Source organism: Rhamphochromis longiceps, linkage group LG12, assembly GCF_057381845.1.
Source record: "Rhamphochromis longiceps isolate RC_006_pf linkage group LG12, R_longiceps_female_GT1.1, whole genome shotgun sequence".
NCBI classification, from domain to species: domain Eukaryota; kingdom Metazoa; phylum Chordata; class Actinopteri; order Cichliformes; family Cichlidae; genus Rhamphochromis; species Rhamphochromis longiceps.
The window spans coordinates 8,682,339-8,692,613 of record NC_140568.1 but is presented as its reverse complement, the minus strand read 5'-3'; the positions used below and the strand labels follow the sequence as shown (position 1 = coordinate 8,692,613).

The following is a 10,275-nucleotide window of genomic DNA, read 5'->3' as shown; positions in this document are numbered from 1 at the left end:
ACTTAACACCTATCACTGTTAACACAATAGTCCCTCTCATTAAAGCTTGGGTAACCCTCTAAAATAAGGCTTCTAAAGAGTCTAATTCCCCTGTAATTAAATTGAATTTCTTTATTATTATTATTATTTTGTAATTATATTTATCTACAAGTAGTTGAAGGTAGGTACACTACGAGTTCTTTTTTTTTTTTACAGAAAAATTAGAAATAATTATAATCTAAGTAGATTTTAGATTTATATAGCAATAACAATTTTATTGATATAGCACATTACATGTGTAAAATCAATGTGCTTAATAAGACAACAGCATTAAAACCCTGTGTAGGTTTACAATGCCTTAAAGACAGTGAAAACAGCAAAAACAAAACATCAACAGGACCTATTCAGTGTAAACCCGGGTTAATAAAAAGGTTTGGAGTCTGTTTTTGAATATGTGCAGAGTTGTAGATCAGCAGGAAGTTGTTGTAAAAAACAGACTACAATAACGGAAAACACCTTCAGCAAAGAGAAAATGATTATATTGTAAGTGAATTTAAATAGTGCACAAGTGATCTAAAAGGTGTATCTAAAATTTTGGATATTTGACAGGAAAAGAGGCACAAGTTGTATTGTAAGTCATTTTAAGTACTGTGTACAAGTTTTTGGCAATTTTGCAGAAAAACTATATTTCCTCATCTATATTATAAGTACACTAGTAAAATAAGTACACAAGTAAAATAAATTCATATTCTGTTTAAATGCGGAGGAATTACACCTTTAGTCATGGGCCATGTTATAAAGTGTTACCAAAGCTTGTTTATAGCAAACCTGTAGGTATGAGGCTGCCATTGCTTTCAAAATGACACAAAGTCAAGTCAGCTTTATCTTTCATATTAAAAGTATTTCAGAGGCTCTGTTAGATTCTACTTACTTGCAGCTTGCAGAACCATCTTAAGCAGCAATGGCATGAAGTAATTGTTTTCTGCATGACTTTGTGGAGGTCTTACAGAAAGTGCCCAGGTCCTGTGGCCAAATCATTATCGCTTCCCCACCGTGCCTGACAGACGGTGTGAGGTGTTTGTGCTGATGTCTGTTTTTTTCTTTAACAAACATGGCCAGGCATCTCCACTACTTGTTCAGTTTTTTTCTAATTATACTGTTATAAGCTTTAACATTAACAACTGACTAAGATCAGCTAACTGAGGTCTCTAGAGTCTGATGTAGCTGTTGGGTTTTTCCCAGTTTTTCTCAGCATTGCGTGGTCTGACCTTGGGGTGAATTTGCTGGGATGTCACTCCTGGGAACACTGTGGGATTATTTTAACACACACCCGAATACTCCAAACCAGCAAACTGACAAAATGTCTGCATTTACAGAGAAGCTCACACTTGCTGATCAGTTAACTAAGTGCTTTGATTGACAGACACTAACTGCCACTTACCTTTGTTCCCAGTTTTTCCCAAGATTACTTTTCTTTACATGACTAACTATTGTGAGTGCAGGCAGTGTTCTGCAGAAAGCTGAATCACAGTTTGATTTAAGGACTTAAAATGTCGGGGTATTTGTGCAATATTAGACTTTGTCTACACTTTTTGGGATTAAAACCATTAAATATTTTCTCCATGTGATGTTTATCTGTTAAGTTGGTGGAAGTAGCTGTGATGGTGCTTTCTCATGCTCCCAAATCAGCAGTTAAGAGCACAAATGTACCAAAAGAGGACACTTGCTATTAAAACTCTGACTTGTTATTTTGAGGAAGCACAGTGGATTTCTCAGTCGCTGTCTTTAACCCCATCCTTAGCTCTCATATTGACCAAACAAGATTACACAACACACAGCATTTGCCGTTTTACTAAACTATTTTTTTTATTGTTTCAGGTAAGAATTCATCACAGCACACAGGTGTATATTTTGCAGTAGCACTATTTCTTCTCCAGATGTCACCTCACTTGGTTGACATGCGCATGACATGCTTTACCATATTTCCAATACCATCAAATATATAGTGATAGTGATAATCAGTCTCCCACATGAAGGATGGAGTGCTAACCACTTTGTTCTTCTCATCCACATAGGCTTCGTAAAGGAAAGGGTTAAGGTCAAATCAGAGGTTATTTCAGGATAATGACAAAGAGAATATTTTTCACTGATATTAATACTGAACAGAAACCTTGGAAAGGATATATATGGCTCACGGACGTTGTGGCGAGCACCCATGCCCTTCACAGCCTGCACCATGTTTGTGTTTGGCCAGTTTCCCCAGCGGGTGTTGTCGTCTCGCTCGTAACCCATGGTTACCTCAATGCTCGGCAGCACACGGCAGGCCAGCACAGGAGCCATGCTGGCGAGTCTGAAACAGGAGCAGGAGAGGACAGTTGTCTGAGGTCGGAGACTTACCGGTGTAAGCCAGACAGGTGGGACTGAGTCCTGAGAAAAGAAAGTCTCTCCCAGAGCAGCACTGATTTGGTGTGACACCACAAAACTGGTGGCTAGATTAGGATTAATATGATCATTTAACAGCAAATTAAATCCCCCCAAAAACAAAGTTTTAATTTGGAAAAAGGGAATAGAAGCTCAGTGGACGTTTGCCATCACTTAATCTGCAATTTATACCCATACTCTTAATCGATGACAGGCAGCTGTACCTTGTGATACTACAAATGTTGACATCCATCTGATGCCAGGAAAATACAAGGCCAGCATTGCAGACAGCAGTACTGATACTGAGAACTTATAAAGACAGCTTATGTTTGGGAGAGCAGTGTGTCATGATTTATGAGATAAAACATCATCAGTTTGCAAATTCTAAACACAGTCACAGTCATTTTTACTTTCTACAATTATTAGTCAAGACAAAAAAACTCATGTATTTTGAAACTGGGTTTGTTTCAGAGCTGGGATGTAAATGTGCCTGTCTTCGGATCAGCTTCAGTTGTTTAAATGTGCTAAAGGCTATAAATAAAATAACCATGACAACCAAAAGTTTTTTATTTTGTGTAGATTTTTTATAAACCTTTCTTTAATTTAATATATGTTTTCATTAATAATGCATCAATCCAATTCATTGGGCTACATACTAAACTTAGAGGGCAGAAATAAAGTATCGTTCCTATTACCAGACTCAGTCTGATTCCAATACCAGCATTGGTATCAATACTATCGATACTTCGATTGATCCACCCACCTCTAACAGACAGGATACGTCATTCTCTATTCTACCCACATTTTTAAATACTGTTAACAAAGCTAAATACAGACATGCATGAAGCACTGTTCAGTTATTTCTCAGGAGAAATGAGAGCAGTTTCTAATGCACTGCGCAGGTATTTGAGTTTTAAGAGTGCTGCCTGCGAGCCGCAGTCTTCACAGACATTGAACATTTCCTCGCCCCTCTTTGCACCTTTTGATCTGCCTGTCAGACATCGTGGCACTGAAAAGCTAAGGTTTTTTTTTTTTCTGCATGAAGCTGCAGCTGGAGGGTTTGTGCCATGGATGGAGATGCGCATTGCAGAGTACTCATTATGCCCCCCAGGCACTAAATTCTCGGTTTAAGAAAGGTGGCGTGATTCTAAATATAGGTTTGCTTGTTTTGTTGGCAGATCGTTTTCAGATTTAAAGACTCAATTACAGCTCTGACAAAACAGAACAATGGAGGGGGTGTTATATGGAGGCAGCAGGGCTCCCGTCTGCAATAGAAACATGTCATCACTTTGACAGTGATACTCACTCCCAAATTACACAGCTTGCAAAACATTTGAAGGCCTTTGCTCTTGATGGTAGAATGGCTACAAATGATGGCTGTTTTAGTCTTTAAATAATCTGTAATGGCTCCGACTCCTCTGTACGCATTAATGGCAGTAGGAAAGGATTAGTCCTCTTTGGGTTGGGGTCAAGAGCACTTTTTAACCCTACTCAGCCTCCAACTCCACTCTTTAATTCCTGTAATCCCGCATCTCCTTTGACCTTTGACCAGGCCTTCTGCACCCTGTTCCCTGTCTGCGCAGCCACTGCTCATCACCTCATCAGTGCCCTTGTGCCAACGCAGTCACCAAGGCCAAACCGGTCAGAAGCAGTCTGAACGGATGTTTTCAAAAGACAAAAAGGCATTCTGTAATCAGATTACATTACGTAATCTAGCCTCGTTCAAAACTTTTTAGTGCGATTGGGTTACTGATCCAAAAAAGAAAAAGAAAAAAATCTGGATTATCCTAATCCCAACAGAAGAGTGAATTTAGGGGGATTTTGTGAAGAAAATGTAATAAAAGTTTAAAATTGATCAAATAAACCAACAGTTGGAGAGATCATGTAGATGAGGTAAACATTAGGCTATGTATAGACGTTTTACTGCAGTAAAGTGGGAAAAAAGGTTTCTCTAACCAGAAAATCAGCCCTGTCATACATCAGGACTGCCTGCAATGACACAATCATCTGAGGTGCTGCAGTCAAAAAAAGTGTAAGTACACATTCATGTAGGAAAGCCAGCTTTAAAAATCTGTTCTCTCCATAAATGAGGCTCATTATGATCTTATGATTTAAAACGTGGGTTCAGAATACCCAGAAGCCACAGCCAGCACCCTGCACTGTCATAATGTATGTAGTCCCATTTAGAACAGGCGCAATCGGGATTTGGTCGTCTCATACAGTTTGAATCCGGATCAGGATGAAGTTAATCCAATGCTAATTTAAAAAATTAGCATTGGATTAAGTGAAAAAAAGCACTAAAGTAAGAGGGGTTACATGAACCTGGAGATTTTCATAGATTATTGTGATCCTGATTTTTTTTCTTTCTTTTTCCTTTTTTAAAAAAAACAAACAAACTATTTTTGATCAACACCGGAGTGTCAGTACCAAGACTGTCCTGTCTGCTTTGAACTGTAGGATTTGTGTGGTCTGCCTGCCCTCATGTTCCTCGATGTCAGCTTAGGACTCTGCTTGTCCTGCTGTCTGCTCTGATCAGTGAGAGCCAATAAGGAAACTTTTAGCACACGATTTGTAAATCTTCTCAATCACTTATTTAATTATATGCAGCTTTTCTTCTCGACTGGGTTTGTTATTTTAACACACTGACTATTCTCAGTAGTTTCACTGTTCCACAGTAGAAGTCAGATTTCCATGTGCAAATCTTTACTCGCAGGAAATGAAATGACTAACAAATTTTAAGGATGCGATGTGATCATTTTTACCTAATAACATCATATTAGTAACTACTAACAGAATCACACTATAAATATGAAGTCTCTCAGTCAGCAGCTCAGCATTCACTGCCTGACTGTTTTCCTTTTTACAGCCTCTCCATTGTCCCAATTCCATTACGGGGATTGTTTAAATCTTTAAATAGTTTAAAGTAATCTAACATAATCGGATTTAAAGCGTGCCAGTACTCACTGGCGGTCTTTAAAGTGGCCTCATGATTTATCAAATTCTCCATCAGTACTGCAGTAGTGAATATTGCTCGGATCATACGCACCCGATAGGCTTGCGTGAACGATGGAAATCCTTAAGCACCCTTTCCACGTCGCCGTGCAGCTTGCAGTCTTTGCCGTCCTTCATAAAAGATGATCTGAAGAGTAAAAACTAATAATTAGTGGTTCATTTTTAATGTAATACAAACTTGTGTTGTATCTAATCCTAACTCTGTTTTACAGCAGCCGGTCTCAGAGTGATTTCTTCACATGTCAGCACTCCTCACAGATTCTTGATGATTCCATGGCCTCCTGGAAAGATGACGGCATCGAAGCTGTTGACGTCCAGCTTGGACAGGTCCTGCATTTGTGTCATTCCCTGTCCGTGACTGAAGCGGGCTGCCTCCATCATCATGTTCCTGCGGGGATGGACAGAATTCATCACAAAGTGCACCCACGTAACCATAGACAAAGTCAAAACGTCCACTGCGCCCATCTTCGAGGCCCACCGGTTCTCTCCAGAGGCAGGTTGCTTTCTCATGTGGTCAATCACGTGCATCTGCTGTTGATTTGGAGCAAACATCTGGAAGCGGGCGCCGTTACGGCTCAGGTGGTACATGGTGCTGAAGACGAGAGGGGTGCATTACCATCTGCCTGTGTTAATTCAGTCATGTGCATTTCCTGACCTCAGCAGGAGTGATACTCACTAAACCCCTTCATGGACATCAGTACCGTCCCACCATCCACATCCTGAGAAAACCTGAAACACATGGACTCACCAAATCACAACTACACCCACACTGGATCTGCTCCTTTCTCCCAGACTGATCTGCATCACTTACCACTGCAACGTTAGTATTTCCCCAGTTGCCGTAGTCACCCTGGTGCACAAAGCAGGCAGGCTGGCGAGAAAGAACAGCCAGCGTTTGTTTTGACAGCAAAGCCCTGGTTGCCAGCATGATTTAGCTTCAATCTCACTGTTGTAGAAGAAAAATAAAAAAGACTTCACAGTTTTACCACCGAGCCACGTAGAGACTTTTAATGGTCGTGGTGTTGATGTCAACGAGGTTGTCCGTATATATACCTGTAGAGTGGGGCTAAGTGACGTTGCCACGTAAGCTCTGTCTTCTGAGAAGAGTCGTCTCTTGTTCGCCTTGACTGACTTACTCTCCTCCTCATGAACACTCTTTCTTATTAATACCTTGTTTATTTATCTGATTAAGTCATTTGGCCACAGAGTGACACTTCAGCTTTGAAGAGCAATGTAAACATGTAGTGCTTCAACCCAAACGGTATCTTGACCTTTTAATAGTTTAACTCTTGGTGACAGATGCAGACGAGCGAACTTGCAGAACAGACGCTAAAAATGTTAGAGTAGCTAACATATACTTTGGCAGAACAGTCACAGTGTCTTTTATATAAGGCAACAATCGAAGTGATGCCTGAGTGAGCCCTTTTTTCCTGCTTTCTATAGTTACTCCTTTGTCCCAATTCAATTACAGGGATTGTTTAAATCTTTTGCGTTTAGCTAGTTCAAAGTAATCTAAGGTAATCTGATTTATGAAGTGTGGCAGAACTTGACAGTCTGTAATTTAACCTCATGACATACGTTATTCTACACTAGCTCATTATTTAAAGACTGTTTATTGATCACATTGTGCATCCAGGAAAAGCCTTGCAGTCTTTGCCAGTAAGACTTTTTTTCTTTTTGCAGCAAAAAGATCCTGGGTTCAAGTCCCCCGGTCGGATTGGGCTTTTCTATGGGGTTTCTCTGTTCTTGGTAGGGTGAATGGTGATTCAGAATCACTCATTTGTGTGAATGTGATTGGCTTTCTGTCTTTTTGTGTTAGCCCTACAACAGACTTGCGACACGTCTTAGACGTACCCTGCCTCTCTCTGCTAGGCTCCAGTCTCACTGCGACCCTCAAATGGATAAGTGGTTAAGAAAACGGATGGATCAAGCTTTTAAACTGCTTCATACTTCTGAACTCTTCACAGTAAAAGGCGTACCATACGCCCTCTAAAGTCCATTAGACCTTAAGACTCTTACTCTCTTTAATGCCATGTTGTGTCTACAGTCTCTAGACTACGAGACCAGAAATACCCCAGGCAGACGTGAACGTTAAAGTCACAACACTGTTAGATCAATGCAGATCCTTCAGACTGCATTTGCTGAAATCCCATTAAAACAATGTTAATTCACAGATGACGAGCGAGAGGCAAAAGTATGAGGTTTCCTTTATTATGATCACTTCTTTTTTAAATGTATAAATGATCATTATTTACAAATTGAGGAAGGGAGGGGGGTTATAGTGACAGTTTGAGGGACAAATGCAGAAAATTATGGAATCAACAGAACAATACACAACCAACAAGAATCACAACATCAGTCACAAGTCCAAGCCTCTGTCTGTGGGAGATGTTCTTGTTGAGATTGTGACTCAAAGTTTAAAGTCTTCACACAAATGAACTCATGCACTGGAAATGCATACTGAAACGGTCACATGTGGGAATCACAAAGTGCAAATAAATTTTTTTTTTTTTTTCAAAAGCAAACACAAGAAATATAATGAACAACTTCTGATGCTGTGAGGTGTTTTTTAAACTAAATGTCACCCTTACTGTGAAATAATACAAACATGTTTCTCACTTTCTCTCAATTGCCACACACACTCACTCACTCTCTCTTACACGCGGCGCGAAGACACACACACACACACACACACACACACACACACACACACACACACACACACACACACCATGATTCGTTTTAAAACACCAAAGACCTGGCTCACAATTTCTGACAGTTTTCTTATGTCAAGTACAGAAGGGAACAACGAAGACTTAACTAGTGAAAAGAAGAACAAAGCAAAAACTACAAAAAGACAGCACAGACAATAAATGAGGTCCAATTTGATATCTTATATAAAATAAAGATGTTCAAAGAATCTCGTCAGTGTATTTCTGCATCTGTAAGGTGTCGGTAAAATGAAATTCACACAAATGGCAAGCACGTCAAACTAAAACCATAACGCAAACAAAGCTCCACTCACATCCGGTCAAAAGCAAAACAACTGCCGACAGCGCTCATTCAACTAAATCCTACAAAAACAATCCAGCTCTGGTTGTTCCATCAATTAATTGTCATGAGCCGTGTTGAGCACTTCCAGCAAGTTTAGTTTTCTTTACATGTAAGAACCAAATCCCTAAAAGCCATTTACATGCAATTCACCAACAACTCCAGTGGTGAAAGTAAGAATTAGCTTCTACATTTCTGTCACCACTAAAGAAAGCTTTCATGCACCCAAGCACCGTCATTCAAGGAACCTGCGCACTGACACGCTGTGTTCACTCAGTATTTTTGCAAAGATATCCATTTGATAAAGAGCGGGGCTTTGCCCATCAAGCTAAGTAGCTGTGCTGAGAGAGAAAGGTGTTAGCAAGGCGAGTCTGGTGGCATTAGGGTGTGTATGCGGGTGGCGGTTGAAATTGATTGGCAATGTCATAATCGGCAGGAAATGTTTCACTGCTGTCCTCCATCTCCGAGAGCAGCTCTAAAGCCTGCTCTTCCTCCTCAGTGGGGTAGTGACGAAGGAGATTTGCAGCTGTGGCGAGGATGGATGCTCCGCCCGCGCCCGCCACCAGGTAGAAGCTGATAGCAAAAGTGACGTATATGAGAGAGCCGTGGTACTTTTTGTGCTGCTGCTGTAGGGACAAGATCAGCTCTGAGGCCCAGTAGCAAAAACCTATGACTGTGGCACACTGCAGCACTGGTGGGAGACAGAAAGAAACGGTTACAAACCATTGAATTTACACATTGTCTGTCTTTTTCTAGACAGCATGAGGGGAAAAAAGATTATTACCTGTGAGAATATGTGCAAAAGCATATCTGCGGGTTATTTTCAGGGCAGGGTGCTTGGGACCAAACACATCCAAGAGAAAAGCAGTCAGACTGCAGAGGATTCCCAGGAAACAAAAGCCAGCGATTACTCTCAGCAGCAAGATGGTCTGCGGGTTCACGCAGTAATCTGATGGGAACAGACGGCCACATCACAGAACATTACACGTGAGCTCTGGGATTAATTGCTACTGTGGGTTTTTAACGGAGCTTGTGTGTGGGCCTCACCATCCAGAAGCTTGGGGTCGATGTATCCCAGGACATCTGACACCCCCAGCTCTTGTCTCGGACAGGTTCCTCCGTGGACGCGGAGCCAAGCCGGCTCAGCCAGAGCTGTACAAAGCGCTGTAATGGACAGAGCTCCGGGAAGAGCCGACACAAGGCTCCGCTCCGGCTGCTTGGGCAACGAGGTGCCCCCTCTCCTCCTTCGGCCTCCAGGGACAGTAGAACCCGGCGGGGCATACATCCTAATCCGATTTCCTCGTCCTCTATTGTATAGTGTTGCTTTCCCTTTATTGTCAGTGTACCTGACAGCACTGCGCTAGTAACGAGCAAGTAAGCCACAAAACCGACAACCGGTAAAGCTAATTCTGGACTGATGACAGCGGCTCGGCTCCTTTGTTCACTCAGTTTCCAAATTAAAATAGACCATAAAACTAGCTGTTTAATCAAAAGCAGTGCAGGTGTCTGACTGACGGCAACACAATGGACAGATGGCGTTCAGGCCTGCTAGCTCTGTTGTTAGCCTGAAAAGCTAACTTCTCGTAAACGTAAAATTTCGTCAAGTTTTTCTTTGTTACAAAAAATAACTTTAACAGCGACCGACACGACAGTCATACGTCTATAAAGTAATATAGCTAACAACACTAATAAATTAACGATCGATTTGGTACACAAAAAACAAAGACAAAACAAAAGGAAACGTCCGCTGGCTTCCTCGAAAACACTTGACTTCCTTGTTCATACCATTCTTCTTCTTCGCGGTCTCGATAG

At 41.2% G+C, this 10,275-nt stretch overlaps 2 protein-coding genes across 3 annotated transcripts; both read right to left on the bottom strand.

The window, feature by feature from the left end:
- Window positions 1–1,828: 1,828 nt before the first annotated feature.
- Window positions 1,829–6,535, bottom strand: LOC146656845 (ES1 protein, mitochondrial). Of its 2 annotated transcripts, none has more exons than XM_085426855.1 (7): window positions 6,466–6,535; window positions 6,224–6,358; window positions 6,089–6,141; window positions 5,891–6,004; window positions 5,669–5,800; window positions 5,447–5,539; window positions 1,829–2,329 (listed from the first exon to the last, which is right to left on the bottom strand). In XM_085426855.1, the coding sequence occupies exons 2-7, from the start codon at window positions 6,338–6,340 to the stop codon at window positions 1,954–1,956; spliced, it is 885 nt and encodes a 294-aa protein (XP_085282981.1). In that variant the 5' UTR covers window positions 6,341–6,358; window positions 6,466–6,535; the 3' UTR covers window positions 1,829–1,953. The 2 variants fall into 2 exon arrangements, with proteins under 2 accessions (XP_085282981.1, XP_085282982.1); XM_085426856.1 differs by having other exon boundaries at window positions 1,829–2,059; window positions 2,164–2,329; window positions 6,224–6,492.
- Window positions 6,536–7,603: 1,068 nt separating this feature from the next.
- LOC146656844 (transmembrane protein 127) lies at window positions 7,604–10,254 on the bottom strand. The gene is made up of 3 exons (XM_085424617.1): window positions 9,511–10,254; window positions 9,248–9,412; window positions 7,604–9,154 (listed from the first exon to the last, which is right to left on the bottom strand). Exons 1-3 carry the CDS (start codon window positions 9,746–9,748, stop codon window positions 8,844–8,846), a joined length of 714 nt encoding a protein of 237 aa, XP_085280743.1. The 5' UTR covers window positions 9,749–10,254; the 3' UTR covers window positions 7,604–8,843.
- Between the last annotated feature and the right edge of the window lie 21 nt (window positions 10,255–10,275).